The following is a 25,190-nucleotide window of genomic DNA, read 5'->3' on the forward strand; positions in this document are numbered from 1 at the left end:
CTGATAAACTGGTAAATGAGTAAGCATACTGACTTCAGTTCTGAATCTGCGATGAGACCATGTTGTTTTGCCAATGTACAACATATACTTTATTTAGAAAACTGAAAAATAAGTTATAAACTTTCCTTTATCATTCCATGCGTACCCAACAAACGTAATTACTGAAAAATGGTACAGGCTCCAATAGACTGAAATAGGTTCTCTTTACTTTTGAATTTAGCTCCCTGCGGGGAACGCACCTTACACGTGATCGCGGAAACAAAACATCGAAAAATTGTAATGAAGTTTGGACATTCAATACGAGGAGGAGGAGGCGGCGATTAGTGTTTCACGTTCCGTCGACAACGAGGTCATTAGAGACGGAGCGCAAGCTCGGGTGAGGGAAGGATGGGGAAGGAAATCGACTGTGCCCTTTCAAAGGAACCATCCCAGCATTTGCCTGAAGCGATTTAGGGAAATCATAGAAAACCTAAATCAGGATGGCCGGAGACGGGATTGAACCGTCGTCCTCCCGAATGCGAGTCCAGTGTACTAACCACTGCATTCAATACGAGAGAGATGTTGGAGACACAAACATTCTTAGGAAAAGCGCACTGCGTCTACCCCTCAAAACCTCGTGACAGTTACGGCTGTCAATTAGGAAAGAACGAGCGGGCAAAAGTGGCCAGTCCACAATCTACAGAACGAATAGTCTGCCGTCAGACTGCAGTTTCAACTCTACCAACAAGGCCTTCCTGCTCTCTGTCCCTATCCGCTTCACACCCCCTTCTCAACTTTTGAAAGATCTTATCCGAAAATTTATCCATTATCAATTCTTCCTACCAGCTGTTGGCTTTTCGCGCGCGCAGATGCGTACTGTCAGATTCCCTCTTCTTGGAGATCTGAAATTGACAGTGAAGAAAATGAAAAAGGAATTAGGTGGATGGTACTTTAAATTGTTAATAATATAACTGGCACAGGGAAATTTTTCCATAAATGTTTGTGGTAGGAGGTACGCTTCCTCAAGAAATGAAAATTAGTAAATATAGGTTTCAAATACGTGTGGCAAGCTGAAAATTGCAAAAGTCGACAGGGCTCTTAAATTTTATTTAAAATGTACATACATCCTGTGAAGTCGGACTACCTACATGACTGTCTGTCAGCATAGTGACAAAGAATGCCGTGAATGTTACTTTTGAGTGCGCAAAGATAAATTTAACTTTGAATTATATCCATCTAATTACTGAAGAACTCAAAATATTCCTTATACCGAGAAAACCTAAAATCTAATAAGCAACTGAATTATATCCGTCTAATTACTGATGAACTCAAAATATTCCTTATACCGAGAAAACCTCAAATCTAATAAGCAACTGAATTATATCCGTCTAATTACTGAAGAACTCAAAATATTCCTTATACCGAGAAAACCTCAAATCTAATAAGCAACTGAATTATATCCGTCTAATTACTGAAGAACTCAAAATATTCCTTATACCGAGAAAACCTCAAATCTAATAAGCAATTAAAATAAGAGAGCCGTCTAGTCCCTTGTCGTAGACTAATCAATTTTCGTTCACGTCATTTCACTGCCAAAGCACTTTGCTGTGACAAATGTCTTCCTGTACGACCATCTTTGGAAGAAGAACTAGACAGTCCACTGAGGTACACTGTCCTGTTCGTACGTCGTGTATTTGTTTGGGTTGCTTCCTCACACAGTGAAAGACTATGGGGAAAGTGGATGTAGTTAAGCTTTACGACAACAAAGTAAGAACCGTTTCATTCCTGAGTTTCTTTCATTTAGGTTAACGTTATTACTGTATACCTCGTTACAGTTTTAAACTTTATTTTGCTATTTCACCTGTTCTTAATTGATATCATTGGTAAAGCCCGTAAGAACAACTGTTTCAAACATTTGTAGTTTAGCATTAAAGCTTCACATATTAGACACTTTATGTCTGATGTGCTAATACTTCACTTATTCTCGGCGACCGAGGGAGGTGGCGCAGTGTGTAGCCCACTGCACTCGCATTCGTGGGGACGACGGTTCAAACCCGTGTCCCGCCGTCCTGATCAAGGTTTCTCATGATTTCCCTAAATCGCTTCAGGCAAATGCCTGGATTGTTCTTTTGAAAAGGCCCTGCCGATTTCTTTCCCCATCCTTCCCTCATCCGATGGGACCGATGACCTCACTGTTTGGTCCCTTTCCCCCAAACCAACCAACCATATTCTGAACGTGAAAGACGCAGTTTCCCTGTTTTGTATGTTGGCAACTTGAAACAAAACATAATTCTCCTCACGTACATTCTTATTTGTAACTGATATTTCGTAACAAACAAAAGGTATTTCCCGATTGTTTACCGATTTATGGAATACGTAGACAGTTACTTCAATTTTTTCTTTCAAAGTCAATGTTATCTATGTTAGTCTTCCCACGGATTCAGTTATACGCCGTAGCACGTAACTTTCACATATATCGTAAAATTTGACAGATTTCTTGCTTTCCTCATTCTGTTGTTCGCAAAGTCAAATTTTATTTGGAAGCCATATGTTTGAGTCAGTGGAGTAGATGTACTAACAACCAGCCACACCCTGCGGTACATAGTTTTCGAGTATCTTTAACTTACTAGTCGGAGGGTATATTTCGGACGAAGTGTGATCGTTAAGATCCTCTAAAGTAAGGAACATTCGTTTCTACATATCATCTCCGTCAGCTAACAGTTTTCGAGAAATCTAAGATTGTGATTTCAATAGTCTGCAAACATTGAAGAGGAAACTGTTTGACAAGTAAGGTGTGGAAATGGTGGAACACCTTCATCCTGATTAAATTCCGTGCGCTTTCGTTCAAAGATGCAGTTCTACGAATATTTCTTTTTTTTACTCTGAGAAGATGAAAGCTCCTACGACATTCATGTATTCATGGCTGTTGCGAAGGTGGTGATAATGTAAGAAATTTGAGGTATAGTTGATCCTCAACGCTAACAATTTTACTTTTCTAAAAAAAAATTTCCTTTTCTAACATCTGAAAGTTGTTGCCAAACCCGTTAACTAAGTAACGCTGGAACTACTGTCTAGAAGACACATCCAGTACGTTTACATGAGACACATATTCCGAAAGATGAAAACGGAATATCGAAAACCGTTCTTCGCTGTCGTGTTTACATGTCAAGATCCGAAGCGGATTAGCGAGCCCAGTTAAATATGCGCCTGGAAAACAGCTGCTTCTGATTTAGTTAGCGCTATTTCTAGTCAGACGAGCTGAAAACAGCTTCAATCTAATATTTTTACTTATCCTTCACTGCCCCAAAAGCCACTAGAAGCGAATTCCCAGAACCGATTTTAAAGCGATTACATGACCACCCGGAATGCGGTGTTGGGAAGTCTGCTTACGAAATCCTGTTTTGGAAGCCCCATGTGAACGGGGTAATTGTGGCAAGCTTTATGTGCATTTGATGGTATTCATTACAGCCGGGAAAGCAGATTCTGTGCAGCAAGCACACTGGAAAAGTGATTTTCCTGCACACACGTGCATACTGATTATGTACTCAATCAGTTCTGATGGGGTTCTCGAAGTGTATCGAATAGTGCCTGACAATTTTGTAACTTTGTCTGGAGCTTCTTAACTCGTCGAAAGAAGTAAACATCACAATAATGGCAGCCATGTACGATAACTTCTTTCCCAATAACAAAATTTAGTTTTTTAAACAACTATATATGAGCTCCCCAAACTTTGTCGTACCAAAAGCCGGCCGTTGTGGCCGAGCGGTTCAAGGCGCTTCAGTCTGGAACCGCGCGAACGCTACCGTCGCAGGTTCGAATCCTGGCTCAAGCATGGATATGTGTGATGTCCTTAGGTTGGTTAGGTTTAAGTAGTTCTATGGGACTGATGACCTCAGATGTTGAGTTACATAGTGCCCAGAGCCATTTGAACCATTTTGTCTTACCAAAAACTAGAAAATTATTTCAAATAGTGCATTTGAGAACCAAAGCCCACGAAATTTGATCAGTTTAACCATAAGTTAAATAGTACTGGACAACTCGATTAGCACACCTTGAAGTACATCTGCAACGGTTCGAAATCACTAATTAGGTTTCTCGGAAAATATTAGTCTTATATATATATATATATATATATATATATATATATATATATATATATATATATAATTTTATTATAGTGTGTAAGTATTCTGTTTGGTTCGAAACGGATTCTAGGTCATGGCCTTTGATCTCATTTAATAAGAAAAAAACACTTTCAGGTGGTCCCTGGTACAATAAAAAAATTCTCAATCATTTGTTCTCCGGTTCTAGCCCCTTTTTCTAAGATAAACTGCATGCACCCAACTTTCGTCCTAGTTCTCACTCCTCAGATCTCTTCAGTCCCAACTGGAAGACTCAGCCTGTAGGTTTCGCTGTATTTAAGTTTCCGCATTCTCGGTTCGCGACTTGTTACAAAAACTTGTGAATTACTAATCTGCTACGTCATTATAAAAGCTGATTAACAAACTGCCAAACTCTGGTCATATAAGGACAAGATTTGTGACGGCTTCGAATCTCTAAGAACATTCGTATCTATAACATGCAGTCTTTAATAAAATCGACCTAGGTGGCTCAGTTGTGAACACTGAACCGCTATTCGGAAGGATAGTGCTTAAAATTCCTGTACAGCTACCATATATCAGTTGTGTATTCCAACAGAACCTAATCCACCCTAGTTTATAAACTTGATAAGACAGTGCTATCCGAATTGAAATTTCATAATTTCATAGTTCCTCGCTGTTACAAAATTTCACTGGTTTTCGGTACATAAGTGGAACATTGAAAAATGAATAAAGCCTTCGAATTTTACTGTTCCCTTCGTATTAAACTTGTGAAAAGTTGTAAAATTCTGTTTGAACAACTTGAACTTTAAGCTTTGCCTAGTGCTAATAATTAGCACTATTGCATCGGATGCGACTACAGCTCACGTAACACCATCCAATAAAAGCCGAAACTAATTAGTAGCTTAAGTGTGAATCATATAAAAGTGTCCTGTGACAATGATAGTTTACCGCACACGAGCAAGTTGCGAAAATGACTGTTAGATTTAAAATTGAGCTATGTAAATTCCTTGCTATAATTCATGCCAGTTATCCTAATATCGATAGTTGCCACGCAATAATTCTAGGTATTTTTGACACAAAACCTGCCTACTAACTAGCAGCTGTAGAGTCTAAGTCCGAGTCATTAAGTTTAGGAGAAATAAATTTGGCTCTCCCTTGATAAGCCCAAGTCCGGCCTTATGGACGAAATGCTAACACTGTAGAATGCGAAAGTTCCTGCAGTAAGTCTGTTCAACTGGAACTGTTCCGTTGTTATAATTGGTAGGAGTCTAGTAGTGAATTTCGCGTGTAGTAAACACTAAGTTGACAGTTCGAGCAAACTCCTTGATTATGCCATTTAAAAAATCGAGTCTGTCTGAGCTCTGTCTTGACTCCGCGCGATGTTTAGCTCTAGACCCCTAGCAGTTAGAAGACCAGAACAGTTCGAGCTGAAGACACTTCCTCCAGGAATTTATAAAAGTATGTGTGATGCAAGCACAGAGAATTTTTCACTTGCTGGCCTGCTAGTGATGAAAACTCAAATAAAAAAATCCGCAAAAAGAGTTCATGCCTGTCCTCCCAGCTTGTTGCAAGTTCTGCTCCAGAGTTTCAGTTGGCTGCAGCAATCACAGGACGTCACCAACTGTGACCAGTGTCCCTCTGGGTGACCGCGACTCTTATGATGTATTTACTTATTTTTGTTTATTCCTTCATAGACCATGTGGTACAACACATGCTAATCATTACAGACAATATTTACATATAAAACAACTAAAAAAATACTATAGGTTAAGGTAAGAATAGAGCAGGAAGTCGGCTATGGTCTAATCAAAGGAACCAGTCCAGCATTAGCAACCTGGAGAAACCATGGAAAACCCACTGGCCGGACAGGGAATAAACTCCTATCCTCTGGAATGTCAGTCCAGTCAGGCTGGAATAGCCACCCCGCTCGGTACATGATTGGAAGGGAAATCACAAATATGTCGTTTACATTGTGAGTGAAACATACGTAAGAAGTGGATCAATTATTTATCTAGGACATGACATTTTGATAACAAGAACACTACTAAAGAAGTGGACACATGAACACATTACATAACACTGCTGAAAGGTAAATCAGTTACACAACTAAAACAAAACTTTGATGTCTAACACGTCTGAAACATTAAAAACACACGAACACATTATATAGCACTACTGACATGTATAATGCACGAATACAAGAAAATGTAGCGAAATTATATCCATCACACTCAGGCTAACATCAGATACTTTCTCAGTGGAAGTGTTTTAAACAGAGGAAATAGAAAACAAGCGCACATTGCTGCACTTGTTTTGGCAAGAAATTTTTTTTATTGTAACTTGAGTCTCCGTGCGAAACACCTCGGAACAAAGTGAACATTGTACATAACATTGGTGTGGACATTTCTCACTCAGCACACAACTTGAATATTTAAATGTGCACTTTACTATTATAGTTAAGATGTACCTTAAAAGTAGTTTGGTTTGTAACATTTCTGTTTGGTTTGTAACATTTCTGTTTGGTGTGTTGGCGTTTAAGCTGTTACATGTGTATCTATACGTTAATTTTTTTTAATACAAGCTTTTTATCCATGGTTTCAGCTGTATACTCGAATGTCACACATTGCACACCTCCCCTTCCTATCTGTCCATTTTACCCTCCCTCTACCTCTCACCCTCCCTCTACCTCTCACCCTCCCTCTACCTCTCACCCTCCCTCTACCTCTCACCCTCCCTCTACCTCTCACCCTCCCTCTACCTCTCACCCTCCCTCTACCTCTCACCCTCCCTCTACCTCTCACCCTCCCTCTACCTCTCACCCTCCCTCTACCTCTCACCCTCCCTCTACCTCTCACCCTCCCTCTACCTCTCACCCTCCCTCTACCTCTCACCCTCCCTCTACCTCTCACCCTCCCTCTACCTCTCACCCTCCCTCTACCTCTCACCCTCCCTCTACCTCTCACCCTCCCTCTACCTCTCACCCTCCCTCTACCTCTCACCCTCCCTCTACCTCTCACCCTCCCTCTACCTCTCACCCTCCCTCTACCTCTCACCCTCCCTCTACCTCTCACCCTCCCTCTACCTCTCACCCTCCCTCTACCTCTCACCCTCCCTCTACCTCTCACCCTCCCTCTACCTCTCACCCTCCCTCTACCTCTCACCCTCCCTCTACCTCTCACCCTCCCTCTACCTCTCACCCTCCCTCTACCTCTCACCCTCCCTCTACCTCTCACCCTCCCTCTACCTCTCACCCTCCCTCTACCTCTCACCCTCCCTCTACCTCTCACCCTCCCTCTACCTCTCACCCTCCCTCTACCTCTCACCCTCCCTCTACCTCTCACCCTCCCTCTACCTCTCACCCTCCCTCTACCTCTCACCCTCCCTCTACCTCTCACCCTCCCTCTACCTCTCACCCTCCCTCTACCTCTCACCCTCCCTCTACCTCTCACCCTCCCTCTACCTCTCACCCTCCCTCTACCTCTCACCCTCCCTCTACCTCTCACCCTCCCTCTACCTCTCACCCTCCCTCTACCTCTCACCCTCCCTCTACCTCTCACCCTCCCTCTACCTCTCACCCTCCCTCTACCTCTCACCCTCCCTCTACCTCTCACCCTCCCTCTACCTCTCACCCTCCCTCTACCTCTCACCCTCCCTCTCCATATGGAGCGTCGTGTCCTGACGTAACGACAGTGGTTTGCACCGCTGTTATATTTATACTATTTAATGATGTTCCATATATGTCACGTCGTTGAATTTCTTTTAGTAAAACCTTTAAAATGGCACAGAAATAAGTATTTGGCTCCGTTAGGAAAAGGTCAGTGACCTAATTCGGCGACTACAAACGATAATTACTTGCGGACGTCAAGAAATTCGTCATATTGTCCGCTATAACTTGGTGAAAACCACTCCTCGATTTATTTATATATTCATTCGTTCCAGATATATTTTGGGAGGCCTGTCTTACCTACCTCGCCTATATATCTCTGCAGAATAGCAACAGGAGAATACTGTTAAAATAATATTGAACGTACATGTGCTCGAGGTTGACATTACGTACTCGCACTATTTTTCGTGTAGCATAACGTGACCGTTCTCGTACAAGATTTCCAAACACGTTGAATAGAAGTCCCTCCCTCCCTCCCTCCCTCCCTCCCTCCCTCCCTCCCTCCCTCCCTCCCTCCCTCCCTCCCTCCCCCACCGCTTCTCTTACCTGCCTTCAACATTCCCCATGAATAGTAGGTAGCTGGTTGTCACTCCGATGTACAATACTTTGCGCTCGGGAGTTCCACGTCTGTAGTGGGGCGGAGTTACTGACAAACAACTGGTGCGCGGGAATGTTTAAAAGTTGTACATTCAGGTCGTAACTGCGCGCTAACAAATTTTCGCGCGGGATCGATTGCTGTGACTGATATCCCGCAAGCGTGCTTTTTCTTCTTAAAGTATGAAACACTGACATTTCCTAGTGGGTCCAGACAGCGAGTACGGCCTTGAAGACGACGACTGAGTCGGTAGTTGAAACATCGTGCAAAAAAATTTAATCAACAACTTGGCTGGTAACCTGAAAGCACAGCATTAACGATGATGAGAAAATGCGCGATTGTAGTCCAGCATATTCGCAAATCGTAAATGAGGTATTATTTGGCAAAAAGCTAAACATTTGCTTGAAATAACCTCCAGGGTGCTTAAAAAAGATTAATTTTTGCATGGAGATAAAAATTAGGGGTAAACTGTTTACCTTGGCGCTAGTTAGAAACTGCCGTTTCATGCAGTTGCTGGTAGGGATCTTCCTGGTGCCAGCTCATTCGTTCGTCCAGCTTTTTTCGAAGCTGCGAGAATTTAATTTTTCCGCAAAACGGAGCGAGACCGCACTGCCGCCTGCCTGTAAGAGCATTTAATAATTGAGATACCTCACTGATAGATCGGTCGTAAATGATGTTTGGTTCTCGTATTGTTCCATTGGCCTCATCGGTCTCCTGGTCTAACATTTTTTGGATTTGTAAAACATTCCATATGCCTCCTAATCCAGCAACCTTTGGCGAAGTACGACACCACATTGCAACGACAATTAATTCAGTAAACTCCAGATAGACTCGCAAAAGTATGGCACATGTTTGACTATCGTCTTGACGCTCGTTGTGCGTCTGATGGAGGGCATATTGAACATTTGTTAAATGTAATAAAACTTTGATCCTAAAAGTGATTGTAAAAAGTGCTGTATTATTTGAATGCGTGTGAAACATATGCCCTTCTAAAGTCGGATGCTTCTTTTGAAAATAAAAAACTATGTAATGTTTGTTTATAAATAACTTTTCTGCTACCAGTCACGATTTTCCTTAAATCATATTTTACACAACACGTTTCGGAAAATAATTCCCACTTTCAAGTGCGTTTCTCTCTGTGTACTAAGCCACTTCTTCCTAATGTCTTTGACGTAGGAGTTTCTGCTAACTTTTTCCTTTGGTCCATTTGTGCAGTCCCACACATGTTAAACGTCACACACAATTTTCTGTGCATAGTATATTGCGAATAACGAACTTACATAAACATAACTGTTCGTTTATGTAAGTTTTTCTTCATGCGTAATGATGTAGGCATAGGTGTGTTGTTCTTCCTTGTATTGCAAATCTTGGATATAATTGCGTGTGCTGTAATGTTAGTTGCTCTGTCCTAGCATTTTCGGTCCCGCCTTTTGCATATCTGAAGGTGGATAGTGATGATTCTCGGACTGACGACGGTGTCGGGTGTGCCATGATCATTGGCACCGAACATTTTCGGTATCGTCTTCTGCAACACTGCTCAGTATTTGTAGCAGAACTCTTCGCTATCAGGCCACGCAGCACATCTGGTTAGAACAGGCTTTGCAATTTTCATCTGCTCCAATTCTCTTTGTGCCCCTTCATGCTGTACACAGTCCATCCCTTAGTGCAACGGGTCCAGGAAAGCTTCCACTTGCTCACTCCTGAGGGAGCCACTGTTATGTTTATGTGGTTTCCTTGTCACGTCGGTCGGACGGGAGACAAGGCTGCTGACGCTGCTGCCAAGGCTGCAGTCCTGCCTCGGCATTCTAGCTCTTACATTCCTTCTGCTGATCTCCGAGTTGCTATCTGCCGGAAAGCGGTGTCACTTTGGCATCACCACTGGCCTTCCCTCCGTGACAACAAGCTCCGGGGAATTAAACCTCTCCGAGCTGTTTGGCCGACCTCCGCTCGGCGGAGGACATCATTTGCGTATTAGGCATTGCCGTTTTAGCCATCGCCATTTGTTAAGTGGCAATTCCCCTCAAATTTGTGCTCTTCATCAACCGTTAACTGTTCGCCATGCAGTCTTGCGCCGCCAATTCCTTGCTCTCCTAGGCGCATACCATGACTCGGAGGTTATCTATACCGATGGCTCGATGGTTGATGGCCGTGTGGGGTACGCTTACGCTCATGTGGACTATGTCGACCAGCGCTCCTTGCCGGAAGGCTGCAGTGTTTACACCGCAGAACTGACAGCCATTTTTCGTGCCCTTGAGCATATTCGTACCAGCACTGGAGAGTCATTCATTTGCAGTGACTCGCTCAGTAGTCTGCAGTCTCTTGACCAGTGCTACCCACGCCATCCCATTGTTGGTTCCATCCAGGGGCCCATTAACGCTCTTGAACAACGTGGTCGTTCGGTGGTGTTCATATGGGCCCCGGGACACGTTGGGATAGCGGGAAACGAACTCGCCGACAAGTTAGCCAGAGAGGCTACCCGCAAACAGACGCTGGAGATCAGCCTCCCGGCAACTGATCTCCGAAAGGTGTTGCACCGTCGGGTCTTTGGGATGTGGGGAGACGAATGGCACTCTCTGTCTGCACCCAACAAGCTGCGGCAAGTAAAGGAGACCACGACTGTGTGGGGTTCCTCCATGCGGGCCTCTCGCAGGGATTCTGTTGTTCTGTGTAGGCTCCGCATTGGTCACTCTTGGCTGACACATGGTCATCTGCTGCCTCGAGAGGACCCCCCTCATTGTCGCTGTGGTGCAACCATGACGGTGGCCCGTATATTGATGGTATGTCCTCTTTTAACCGCCCTCAGGCGAACTTTTAATATCCTGGGTGATTTATCATCTCTTTTAGGTGACAATGTCTCTACGGCAGATCGTGTTTTAAGTTTTATTCGAGCAAGCGGCTTTTATAGGTCCCTCTAATTTTATTGCGTCACCCTCTTTTGTGCTGTATATTTTACTTAGTTTTGTGTTGTAGTTCGACTCCACCCTAATCTTTTAGGCTGGAAGTTTCAACGTGTTGCAGAGTGGCTGGCTCGTCCTATTATTTTCGTGATCAGCCAGCCACAGTCCTCTGCTGTACAGTTTTAATTCCTTCTGCCTTTCTTCTATGTGTCGTGTTTGTTTCAGTGCTCCGTTTTCCGTGTTGTGTTTCCATTGACCTTGGGGCTTTTCTTCCCGCAGAACTTTAATTTTAGTGCTTCACCTGACTGGTGGATAGTTTCAATGTGTTCTGTGTGTTTATGAAACAAGGGACCGATGACTTTTGCAGTTTGGTCCCTTTAATCTTTAAACAAACCAACAAACCAATCAACCTGTTCGCCATTTCCTGATCGAATGCCCTTTTTTAACCACTTACATTCTAATGTATGTTTAGCGTCTGCGTTATCGTCCGTTTTAGCGAACGACGCGCGGGCTGTCGACCGTGTTTTACGTTTAATCAGTCGTAGCAACATGGCGAAGGACATTTAATCTTTAGTTCGGGGCCTCCGTTGTCTCTACGGTGTGGTTTGTGGACCTTCTTCCAAGCTGAAGTCCTATTTCTCTTTCCTTCCATCGGTTGAGCTTGGCGTGTAAATGCTTTTAACTCCTTTTTCGTATTAGTGTTATAAGGTTCTGATACGGGCTCGTATGGCCCTAGTTGTTTCTGCCCCCTAAAACGAAACTAAAATAAAACCCTTACGTGCATTTCGCCTTCCTTCAAGTTTTGAGTCAAGAAAAGTGTGACCTCAATAAATGTGAGTTTCTCCCTTCCAGCCGGCTGCGATGGCCGAGCCGTTCTAGGCGCTTAAGTCTGAAACTGCGCGACTGCTACGGTTGCAGGTTCGAATCCTACCTCGGGCATGGACGTGTGTGATGTCCTTAGGTAAGTTGGGTTTAAGTAGTTCTAAGTTCCAGGGGACTGATGACCTCAAATGTTGAATCCCATAGTGCTCAGAGCCATTTGAACCATTTCTCCCTTCCACAGTGACCTTCTAACACGCCTTCAGTCACAATGGGCATCCCACGACAAATTTTCAAAATTCTCCAGAGGCGAGGATTGTGCAGGAAAGGTCGCCCAATGTGGTGTGTGCTCCACCTTCGTGCCTTTCCATCTTTGCATACTTCCCTTTAATAACGTAATAAACCCAAAACCAAGCATGGTAGCCATCCCATTGTGGGGCAGTCAAGTACCTGCACGGTGGTAGCCCCCTGACCACACAGACATGGCACTGTTTGTGCCTGACCTAAAAACTCCCCATGTATGCCAAGGAGTACGTGCCTTTCGTGACTGGGGCCTCGGAGCAACGGACCCCCATCCAGAATGTGTGGCAGTACATGGACTGATGGTGATTCTTTCTTCGCCACAAAGCCCTTCTTGTTTGTGGAGGACTTAGAAGACAAGTTTGGGGAAGTATCAGCCACCTCCAAAACGAAAAGTGGGTCATTTCTGACCAAAACGCCATCCCCTGCCCAGTCGAGGGCACTACTCACTTGTAACAAGCTGGGTGACATGCCAGTGACTGTCACTCCACATAACAATCGAAATTTTGTTCAGAGTATCATTTTCAACAGACTTCCTCTTAAAATCTGATGACAAGCTAGGTGGCAACTTGGAACAATGGGGTGTACACTTTGTCATGAACATGGGGGAGGGGCGGGCCAAAAGGACAATAGGGTCGCTACTGGTGCCTTTATCTGAGCCTTTGAGGGCGAGTCAGTGCCGCATAAGGCGAAGGTGATATATACCAATGCATTGTGAAACTGTGTCTCCTCTCTCCATAAAATCCAATGCGGTACTTAAAGTGTCTGAAATTTGGGCACATGTCTTTGGATTGCAATACTAGCCCCATCTGTAGAGACTGTGGAGGAGCGTTACAGGCGAATGATCCTTGTGCCCTACTCCCATCTGTGTCAACTGTGGAAAGCACCATTCTCCCTGTTCACCAGATAGCACTGTTTATCACAGAGAAGAAAATAGATTTATTTAATTTATTTATTTATGCATTTATTTTACCTAGCAAGATTTTGAGCAAACTCATCAAGGGGCCAAGAAGTAGTAGGAACAGTTCCATCCAGCATGTCATATGCTGCAGCTACGACGACATCACCCCCTTTGGAGACAGTATTGCTGCCCATTACACCACCTACAGTGGGAACTCAAGGCTGCTCAGCCATGTCTGACCCCCGGTCCGAGATGGTTGGGAGCTCCCTCTTGCTGCTTACCCCATGCCTAGTTAGGGATCAATGGCTTCCCATCCATCAGGGACATTGCTCCCCAGTTCCAAGCCAGAAAAATCACTTTCTTCCAGCTTCTCTCGCCAGGAAGGCGTCCCTCGGGATACTTTCTTCCCATGTTTCTGGACAGCCACAGGCTGCTGGTCAAAGGCTCTCACAGATCATCTTACCCTGAAACTGATTCAGTGAAGCCCTCGCAATCATCAAAATCCTCTACGGAGAGACAATGTCCTGTAAGGACGACATTGAGTTGGTCCTCATGCCAGCACAGCCCACCTGTCCAGTCTTGTCACTGAGGTGGATATTCTGCGGTCCTCGAGGCACCAGGTCGCACCACACAATGAAACCTAGGATGTATGCGTGTTGATGCAATAACCCCTAAAACAGTGGCAGAAGGCGACCTGCCTCCTTGGTCGGTTCATGGCCTCACATTACATTGACAACATTGTTTTCTGGTGGAACTGGAGCGGTTTTTTTTTAGATAACCTGGCTGAGCTATGACATCTTTTAAACACTTCCCCTCCCTTCTCCATTGCCTTTCAGGACACTTGGTTTCCAGTGATATGGACTCAGACTGTACGTGGATACTGGGAATATTATAAGAATCGTGCTACCTATGATCGTGTCAGGCAGTGATTTTCGCATATGTTCTAGACAATCTGCATAGCGGACTTGTGCCTCTTAAAACACCTTTAGAGGCTGTGGCTGTTTGGGTCTAAGGACATTTCAGTATATTACCGTATGCAATGTTTACCTCAATCTTGACGGTGAAGTGTCTCAAAACGTATTGTTTGCATTGGTTGCTCAGCTCCTCCTACCCTTCCTTGTCTTTGGTGATTCCAACTCCCATAACCCTTGATGGGGTGGAACAATGATCACTGGCCACAGTGAAGACTTGAGTTCACTGATACAACTTGATCTTTGTCTCTTGAATAAACACAATTCAGTGTCATACACGGAACTTTCTGCCATTGAACTCTTCATTTGCAGTCCTTGTCTTCTCTCATCCACCTACTGTAGGGTACATGATGATCTGTGTGGTAGTGATCACTTCACGATCTTACTGTCCCTCCCTCAGCAACACTTCCCAGGACGTCTGCCCAGATGGGCTAATAACAGTGCTGACTGGGGTGTTTTCGCCTATGCTGTCTCCCTTGGCTCCCTGCCACATGGAGATACCGATGGGGCAGTCCAGAATACAGCTACAGCCGCTTTTTGGCACCTGATTTAGCGATCACTTGTTCCTTGGGACTGCCCCAGAGGATAGACAGTATCTTGGTGATCTTCAGAAATTGCAAAGGCCATTAGAGATCGTAGGTGGGCTCTCCAACGCCATGAAATGAAATGAAATGTCGTGTGGCTAGGGCCTCCCGGCGGGTAGACCGTTCGCCTGGTGCAGGTCTTTCGAGTTGACGCCACTTCGGCGACCTGCGCGTCGATGGGGATGAAATGATGATGATTAGGACAACACAACACCCAGTCCCTGAGCGGAGAAAATCTCCGACCCAGCCGGGAATCGACCCGGGACCTTAGGATTGACATTCCGTCACGCTGACCACTCAGCTACTGGGGCCGGACTTCCAACGCCATAAGAAGCACCAATCGATGGAGCACATCACTGCCTTTGAGCAGCTCTGTGCCTGGGTCCACCATCTAATAAAACGTCAGAAACTAGAATGCTAGGAACAGTACGTTTCAACTATCATACATCGTATCTCTCCCTTGCAGGTTCTGGCAAAGATCAGACATCTTTATGGACACCAGCAGGTGTACCTGGTATTAGCCTGAATGTTGCTGTCTACACTGAACCAGACGCAGTCGCCAAACATTTTGCTCTGCATTTCGCTCGAGCCTCTTGTGTCCGAGAATTATCAACTTGCCTTTCATGTCCTAAAACAGTGGATCGAGCAAAGCAGAAGCAGTTACATTTTACTGTACGCCACCTGGAGCCATATTATACTCCATGCAGCGAGTGGGAATTCGTCATTGTCCTAGCCAACTGCCTTGATACAGCCCCAGAGTCAAACTGCATCCAAAAACCATATGATGCACATACTGGTGGATTGTCAGCATCATATCCTTGCCATCTTAAACCACATTTAGAGCGAGGGCGAGTTCACATCGCAATGACGAGAAAACCTCATCGTCTCAGTAACGAAACCAGTAAACACCCTCCAGAGATGGACAGTAATCGCCCAATAAGTCTCATTAGTGTTCTCTGTAAGTTCCTTGAATGCGTGGTGAGCTGGCAGCTGTGTTGATTCCTTGTGTCTCAGGGTCTTTGTCCCAGTGTGGGTTCGGAAAGACTGTTCCACTAATGGTAATCTGGTTTTTCTATAGTCTGCCATCCAAGCAGCTTTTGCCCAACGTCAACACCTCATAGCAGTCTTCTACAACTTGCAAAAAGCTTATGATACCACATGGCGATACATAATTCTCGCTATCTTATATGAGTGGGGTCTCAGGGGTCTGCTCTCGATTTTTATTCAGAATTTCTCGCTCATTGTATTTTCCAGATTCAATTTTATCCTTCCCACAGTTCTCTCCATATCCAAGACAGTGGGATCCTGCAGGGCTTTATACAGTGTTTCCCATTCTCCCTAGTAGCAGCCAATGATATAATACAGCTGTGGGGTCCTTAGTATCATTGTCCATGTATGCTGACGACTTTTGCCTCTACTATTGCTCCTCTGGTGTGGGCATCGCTGAATGTTGACTGTAATACGCCATACAAAAGGAGCAAGCATAGCGCCTCACCGATGGTTTTCGGTTTTCAGCCACAAAGACTCATTTCATTCACTTCTATCAACATTGTCTCTCTCACAAGCAGAACTTTTACCTCAACGATCAAATACTGAATGTGGTGGAGACTTATCGCTTCCTAAGACTGGTCTTCGATTCTCTGTTAATGTGGATTCCCCATCTTTGCCAGCTTAAGCGAATGTGCTGGCTGAACTTAACACACTTTGTTGCCAGAACACCAGCTGGGGCGCAGAATGCACCATGCTTCTGCAGCTTTACAAAGCCCTCATACAATCCCATCTTTATTCTGGGAGTCTGGCAAGTGGTTCAGCATCACCTTCAGCGCTGTGGACACTGGATCCAATGCACCACTGTAGAGTTCGAGTTGTGACAGGAGCCTTTTGAACCAGACCTGTGAACAGCTTAGTCATGGAGGCCGGGATCCCTCCTTTGCACACCAGGCGTCAACAACAGCTTGTCAGTTATGAAAACAATGTTCACAGCTCCCATAAGCCGTCTCCTCTTTCCAAGCACAAAAATCAATCTCCCGCAATGGCAGCCCTGACTTACGAATAAAATTGCAATCCATGTCTGGTCCCACTGCTGTGAACTCTATTTCCTCTACCACCTCTCTTCTGGGCCCACTCATGTACAACTCTGTGATGCATCCCACTGCCACAGCTTTGTCTCGACCTATCGCAAGATCTAAAAGACTCTGTCACCAATTTTTATCCATCCTTGGCGGATGTTGAGAATTAGTCTATACTAATGGTTCTATGGTTGCTGGTCATGCAGGCTTTGCTTATAATTGTGATGGATATAATGAACTGTGCTGCTTGCTGGATGGCTCTAGTGTTTTTACTGTGGAGTTGGTAGCCATCTTTCGTGCTCCTGGTGGTATTATGTGAGGGGGGGAGGTCGGGGGGGGGGGGGCGGCTTATCTGCAGCGATTCCTTCAGCAGTTTGTAAGGTCTCGACCAGTGTTAGCCTCGCCATCCCTTGGTCATAGCTGTCCAGGATTCTATAATGCCCTTAAACGATGTGGATGTTCAGAGACCTTTGTTTGGACCCTGGGGCATGCTGGGATTCTAGGGAATTACCTCACTGATAGCATGGCCAAGCTGGTTACAAGTAAGCAGACGCTTGAGACTGGGATTCTGCAAACAGACCTATCAGTATTACGCTATCAAATTTGAGAGATCTTTAATACATAATGGCTCACTCTTTCACCAAATTATGGGTGATAAATGAGGCTAGGAATTTCTGGTCATCCATGCAGGCCTCTTGCAAGGACTCTGCCCTCCTTTGCTGGCTCCACATGGGCCACACTCAGCTGACTACGTTGTGAGGACCCCCCTCACTATCGTTGTGGTTTCCATTTGACGGTGGTCCTCATTCTGCTGGGCTGTCCGAACTTAGACGCCCTATGACACACCCCTCATCTCCCTGACTCGTTATCCTCAGTGTTAGGAAATGACACCTCAGCAGCTGACTTAGTTTTACCTTTTTATTCTTGAAGGGGGCTTTTACTACTCTCTTTAAGAGAGGACCACTTAACCTTACCAGCTGATCGAGGGGTTGGCAGAAAACACTGTGTGACCATCTGCCCAGATTGGGCTGTTGTCTGGGCCTGGTGGTCTACCCCAGTCCCCACCCAACCTACTCTTTTACTCTACCTCTCCCCTTTTGCATGGTCTGTTTTACTTGTTTGTCTTTTGTCTGTGTTTCTCTTTTTCTAGTCTTTCCTAGGCACTTCCTGAGTGGGGTACCTATGGTAAGTGGAGGGGGGCCAGAGGCTGTATGTTCCCTCATTAACTCTGCTTTTGGGAGCTTCCAGCTGCTCTCTAGATGGGGCACCTTGCCTGCTTTTCTCCCTATTCCTTCCTTTCTTCTTTTCTGCCCTTTATCTAGCTTGTGTTGGCCTTTGGTAGGCCTGGGTTTTGCAAAGTAGGCCATATCTGATGTAGAGTCACATAGGTCTGTCTGTTGGAGGAAAAAGGGACTGATGACCTTGTAGTTCAGTTCCTTTAATCATCAACCAACCACAAACTCACTGAAGCAAGGTGAATGCCATAACATCCAAATATACCGAAAATAACCGCAGAATATATCTATTTAAAAAGCAGATTAAAATTAGCTTGACGCCTTTCTAAGAGAAGGTCTCCATTCATTCCACGGTAACGATGTAAGCGTGGACCATATCGAGTTCAAATTCAAAGGAATAGTACTAAGGACGGTTGAGATACTTATACCAAATAAATTAAGAACAAATGGAAGCGATCTCCCATGGTTCAGAGGACAGGTAAGGACACTACTTGATAAGGAACGGAAAAAGGAATTCCAGTTTCAGAAGAACGCAAAATCTCAAAGATCGGCTATTTTTTACGTAAACATGAAATTTAGTGCAGACTTCAATGTGAGAGGCTATCAATAGCCTTTACAACTAAACTGTCTCAACATGTGGCAAGAAACTCAGATTCCGCTCTTATGTAAAGTACAACAGCTTCAAGGAGAAATAAGTACCTTCACCTTGTGATAGGAATGGTATTGTTCCGATGACGGTGCCACTAAAGCTGCGTCACCAAGCATGATTTTCCGCAATTTCTTCGCAAAAGAAAACGAAGCAAATACCCCAGAATTTGAAACAAGAACGGATGCCAACCCGAATAACCAACTTAATGCACTCAGTAATGTCAACTCTTACAATCTGGGTGTGCACCAATTAGCATGCTGATCAAATAGCTCCATCTTTAGCAGTCATATACGAGAGTTCGCTTGACGAAAACGCTGAACCTAAGGATTGGAAAGTTGCACAGATCACATCAATGTACTGAACTGCAGACCCATATCGCTAATGTCGATTTGCAATAGGATTTTGAAACATACACTGTGTTCGAACATCATGAATTATCGCGAAGAAAACGACCTATTGACAGAAGATCAGCACGAATTCAGAAAACATCGTTCTTGTGAAAGAGAACTATCTCTTCATGCACACGAAGTAACCAGTGCCATCGACAGGGCCGGTCAAGTTGATTCAATCTTTATAGATTTCCAGAAGGCTTTAGATACCGTTCCTCACAAGAGACGACTACTACTACTCAAACTACGTATCTATGGAGCACCGACTCAAGTGTGCGACTTCCAGTCAGAAAGGAAAAGTTCGTAGTAATTGACGAAATGTCGTAGAGTTAAGCAGACGTGATAATTAGCGTTCCCCATGAAAATGAAAATGTAACAGACTCTCTACTGTTTCTAATCAATATGTTTTAAAGACAATTTGAGCAGCCCTCTTGGATTGTTTGCAGATAACCTCTAGTAAATTCATTAAAAGATCAAAATAAATTTCTAAATTATTTAGGCAAGATATGTATGCATGGTGCAAAAAGTGGCAATTGATTCTAAACAATAAAAAGTGAGAGATAATCCATGAGTGCTGAAAGAAATCCGTTAAGTTTGTCACACGATAAATAACACAAATCTAAAGGCCATCAGTTCAACTAAATACCTAAGGATTTCAGTTATGAGCCACTTAAATTGGAACCTTCAGACAGAAAAAGTGTGGAAAATGTCAACAAAACTTGCATTTTTGAAAGACCGCTTAGAGGGTGCAACAGATCTATTAAAGGCGCTACCTACATTATGCCTGCCTGTTCTCCTGTGGGGTATTACTTTGTGGCATGGGATCTTTACCAGATAGGTTTAATGGAGGAAATCGAGAAGTTTTGTATATCATGAAACAGAGGAGAGTGTCACATATGACAAGCGTGTCGGGTGGCAACTATTAATACAGGCGTTTCTTGTTGCAACGAGATCCCCAGCAAGGGTTGCACTTCTTTTGAAAGTTCGTGTGTGGTCCATATAGGGCCCTGAGTTATTTCAGCCCATTCTTCCTCCCCAGGCTGCATTTCCTTCACCAGTCCCCTCCTTCACAATTCTGGCTCCTTCCCCTCTCTCGGTGCTTTTATTTATGTCGACCTGGCTATCCACCTGGTTCCCTGTATTCCTTGCGATTTGCTTCCACTTGGCTGTTATTCCATCCTTTTTGTCGTTTTTGGTCCCCTTTGTGGTCCGACATCCACATCTATATTTTCCGTCTTTAGTGTGAGGCATTTGGGGAAGAAACCCCTCCTTAGCATCTATGGAGTGGATTCCTCTCCTTCCATCCTTCCTCTATTCCTTCCTAGCTGTAGCACCTCCCCCCCCAAGGTCAGATCAGCACGTGTAGCCAGTCCATGTGGTAGGGCTGTTATATACCTGTATGGATGAGCCACCTAACAACACAGGGGCCACACTACTGATACCTGATGTGATCCCTCCCCATTTATGGCAAGGAGTGGTTCTTGTCCTACTGGAGCATCATAACTCCTTGCAATGGCCACTGTGTCAGACGTTCTTTGCGGTGTGGCTGGGTGACGACCATGGGGCAACCCCCTGTTTGGAGTGAGTGGTATAAGAGCAGATGCTGGTGTATGAAGCGTACCACGCAGCAAGACTCTGGGGGTCTCTCCAAGTGGTAAATGTTAATTGCATGCTGCTTCGTATGACACTGCAGTCTTCCCTTTCCTGGCTGCACCCTGGACCAGGTTCGCTGTCTTGGGTTGAAACACATTCCCCGCTACCTGGTCTGTACTACGACAGACGGGGACATATTCGCTGCCACAAAGCCGCTGTTTTTTGTGGAGAATATCGAGGATAAGTTTGCCAAAGTGGAGTCTGTCAGATGCGGTTGGGCTCCCTGTTGACCAAAGTTGCTTCTGCCTGCTAATCTGCAGCCTTCGTGCTTGGGATCGTCTTGGTGACGTCCCAGTCTCTATCACACCTTCTCATCTCTGAATATAGTACAGGGACTGATGTTTTTATAAGGGAAGTGATCCTGAAAACTGATACTCTGGGCTAATCTGGAGCGACGTGGCGTTCATTTTGTTTGACATGCGTAGAAGGGTTGTAAAGACAGCTGCACTGATACTAACGTCTTTATTTTGGCTGATGAGGGGATACTCTCCCAGAGAAGGGCGCTGTTATGTGTCACAAATGTGATTAGAAGCTGTAAATCCCAACAGCCATCATGTGCTTTTGGTGCTTGTATTTTGGGCATGTATCTTCCCACCGTATGGTGGACCTTCAGTGCGGTGACTGGAAAGTCCCTCCATTAGGAAGCCCCTGTGTTCCGCTACCTGTTTGCTTTACTGTCATGACCGCATCTCTCCACACTCACCAGACTGGCCAGTTTTCAAGAAATAAAAGAGGATCCAGGGGTACAAGTTCCTGGATCATCTATCTTATGCAGAGGCTAGCCAAAAATTACACTCCATCCAGTGTCAATTGCGTCTACTTTCACCTCTGATGCATTCTTTCCCCCGTACTAACTCTTCCTTATCCCAGACCTGTCCACCTCTCACCTCCCCTTCCCCTGCAGTTGCCATGCCCTGCCTACCATGTGCTGCTCTCCCTCCCTGCGTGCCAGTAATGGGGGGTGGGGCTCCCCCCCCCCCCCCCCAGGAGCGCTACCCTGCTGGCGTTTCTCAGACCAAAGGCCTGCTCCTACAACATGGCCATGGGATGCACCATTTGTTTGCCCCAAGGTTGCCTGCTCTCTTTCAGTTCTGGGTCTTGCAGAAGCCTGCTCTCCCTCTGTGCCCTGCCCTCCTCAATCTCTGAAAGGGGGGGTGGTGGTGGTGGTGGTGGTGTAGAAAGACAAGGCCCACCTGGTGTCCCCTGAGATGCAATCTCCCTCTTCACAACCTGAGTCTAAAATCTTATTTATGGATGTCCCATCTTCGTTGGTTATAACCACTGACCCATCCTTCTGGTGGCTGAGTGTTCGGCGTGATGGAATGTCATACATAACGGCCCTCGTTCGAGTCCTGGCTGGGTTGGAGATTTTCTCTACTCAGGGACTGGGTGTTGTGTTGTCCTTATCATTTCATCCCCATCGACACACAAGTCGCCAAAGCAGCCACAACTCAGACTTGGACCAGGCATATGGTCAACCCAATGGGAGGCACTAGCCACGAAGCATTTAAATTACCACTGACCCAATCACATGCCATCCTCTTTGCTGCTTTGTCTAACCTGGGTTCTCGCCACACAGTAATCCAGTGGAATTGCAACATATTACAATCACTTACCTGACATACAACTTGTTTCCGTTTATTCTGTGTTTTGCCTTGCTCTTCGACAAACGTAATTCTGTGATGAAAACTCTCTAACGTTTCGTGGTTATTGGGTATTCTGTCGGAACTGTGCTACCCCAGGATAGTGTCTGGCAGGGTCTTCACTTTGCTTCGCACTGATGTCATCGGTGACTGGATCCCCCTTCATACAAACCTGGAAGCAAAAGCAGTATGATTGTCAACGACCTCAGCCATCACCATTTGCAATTACTACCTCCCTCCAGGTGGGCGACTTTCTTAAGTTGACATGCCAACCTCAATACAGCAAGTCCTGACCCCATTCCTCCTCCTCAGGGACTGCAATGCACAGCACCCCCAGTAGGGGTCTTCTAATTGACCAGCTCATTACAGAAATTGATTTGTCTCCTCAATGACGGTTCCCCTACCCACTTAAGTGACGCTCATGGCACAATTTCTTCTATCAGTCACAAGATCTCCACCCCTACTCACGTGCCTTCGCTACATTGGTCACCCCTTAATGGTCTTGATGACAGTGACCACTTTTTGGTGATTCTATCGTTCTTCTGCTGCCCCCAGGCAGACAGGCCCCCACATTCGGCATTCTGTAGAGATTGATGCAGTCGTGAAAGACGTCTCTGAGACTCTTCTTAATGCTGCTGGCACTGCTATCCCCCAATCCACAGGTCCCTCTCGTAATCGACCGATATTGTGGTGGACAAAGAATGTCACAGTTGCTGTCTAGGACCGCCTACAGACCCTGCAGCAATTTAAGACACTCTTCACAGACCAGCTTTATTGCTTTTAAGTATCTCCATGCTAAGGCTCACTACCTTATTAAGCAGAGTAAAAAGGAATGCTGGGAGAGCTATGTCTCCTCCCTGGGGCTCTATGCCTCTTCATCACAGGTAAGGTCCAAGCTTCCTAGCCTTCTGGTCCGTCAGCGACAGTCAACTGCACAGTTTCTTATCCTAAAGGGTATTCTGTGTACTGATGCGTCGTTCCTTGTAGAAAACCTCGTGACAACCTTTGCAACAGCATCGACATACTCTTTGTATGCTGCTACCTTTCTCTCACAGAAACGTTGAGCTGAAGATATGTTCCTCTGTTTCAACCTCCAAAAATCTGAATGCTATAATGAACCCTTCACTGAATGGGAATTCTTGTAGGCTCTTACTTCACATAATGCAACCCCAGGCCCAGATTCCATCCACAACAAGATGATCCAACACATTGACGTTACATAGTGGCAACATCTACTCTCCCCTCTCCCCCCCCCCCCCCCCTGCGGGTCCAGGGTCTAGAATAGGCCTGAGGTATTCCTGCCTCTCGTGAGAGGCGACTAAAATGAGTCGCACGTGTTTCGGCCTTTGTGATACTTCCCTGTATGGTTTGACCTCAATTTTTCAAAATTTTCCCGAAGAGCGAGCCAATTATGGAAGGACGCCTTTCATGGTGCATAATGTCCATCATGTGCCGAAACCTCTCGCATTCTTCGTCGACATGGATCTGCATTTAAGCTCATTCTCCAGCTGTTGGGCGAGGTCACCCTCCTGCGAGCATTTTCCTCCATCCTCTGGGCAGTATGGCTTTCTGCGCTGTCGACAATAGACTACTTAGCTCGTTTGCACCTGATATCCAGCACGTTAGCCCATCCATTGTAGTGAGGCCGCCATGTACACTGTTGGTTGTAGCCCCCTGACCACACAGCGATTGCTCTGCTGATGCCTGCGCTGTTAACATTCCATGTATGCTAAGGAGTAGATGCTCATCACCCTCGAGCAGTGGGACTCCCAGCTATGTCCATCCTACCAGGTGGCCTTTGTTGCTGCTGGGTGACGCCCATGGGGAGGGCCCCTGGTCGGAGTGGGTGGCATCAGGGTGGACAACACACCATGAAGCGTAGTACATCATCTCTTGCTGGTGGTCAAACACCAGCAGTCTAAGAGGTCAAGGTTTAACTTCAATGCTAAGAAATACGACCCCAAATCATCGTCACCGCCCCCCAACCCCTGGCCATACCATGGGAGGAACACCAGGCCAAGGATGGCAGCAAAGCTTACTCACCCAGTACCTCATATGTATGAGAGTTGATGGGGAATCTTTCTTGTCAATGAAACCTCAGTTTTTTGTGGGGCATTTAGAGGACAAGTTTGGGGAGGTGGAGGACTCATCCAAAATGGGTTGGTCTTGATCAACACAGCATCCTCTGCCCAGTCACAGCATTAATCACCTCTGACTATCTGGGGGATGTTTCTGCTTTCATCATGCGGCATAAGAGCTTAAATATGGTCCAGGTATCATATTTCACAGGGTCCTTCTCTTGGAGTCTGACGATGAGCTGCGCGCCAATTTAGAGCGACAAGGTGTCCATTTCGTCCAGCGCATCACACTGTGATCGAAGGTATAAATAGATTGCCCCTCCACAGTACCTTTATCTTGGCCTTTGAAGGTGACACATTACCTGAGAAGGTAAAGGTGATGGTCTACCGTGGCGGCGTAAAGCTGTATATCACTCCCCCATTGTGGTGCTTTAAGTGCTAGAAGTTTGTCCATATGTCTTCCCACTGTACGTCCAGTGTCATCTGTCAGGATTGTGGACGTCCTTCACATCCTAATACTCAATGTGCCCTGCCTCCCACCTGTGTCAGCTGCAGAGAGCACTATTCACCTTGCTCGCCAGATTGCAGGATTCTCCAGAACGACAAAAAAAATAATGGAATAAAAGACCATGGACTGACTGACCTACACTGATGCTAAGAG

The 25,190-nt window shown here is 45.4% G+C and overlaps 1 protein-coding gene across 3 annotated transcripts in view; it reads left to right on the forward strand.

Moving 5' to 3' along the window:
- Positions 1-1,559: 1,559 nt before the first annotated feature.
- Positions 1,560-25,190, forward strand: part of LOC126298421 (uncharacterized) — a 174,619-nt gene continuing 150,988 nt past the window's right edge. The window contains exon 1 of one of the 3 annotated variants that reach the window (XM_049989751.1): positions 1,560-1,746. In XM_049989751.1, coding sequence (XP_049845708.1) covers positions 1,708-1,746 — 39 coding nt within the window. In that variant the 5' untranslated portion in view covers positions 1,560-1,707. The remainder of the gene's footprint in view (positions 1,747-25,190) is intronic. The other 2 variants (XM_049989749.1, XM_049989750.1) reach the window with 2 other exon arrangements.

The sequence above is a fragment of the Schistocerca gregaria genome, chromosome X (genome assembly GCF_023897955.1).
Source record: "Schistocerca gregaria isolate iqSchGreg1 chromosome X, iqSchGreg1.2, whole genome shotgun sequence".
Taxonomy (NCBI): domain Eukaryota; kingdom Metazoa; phylum Arthropoda; class Insecta; order Orthoptera; family Acrididae; genus Schistocerca; species Schistocerca gregaria.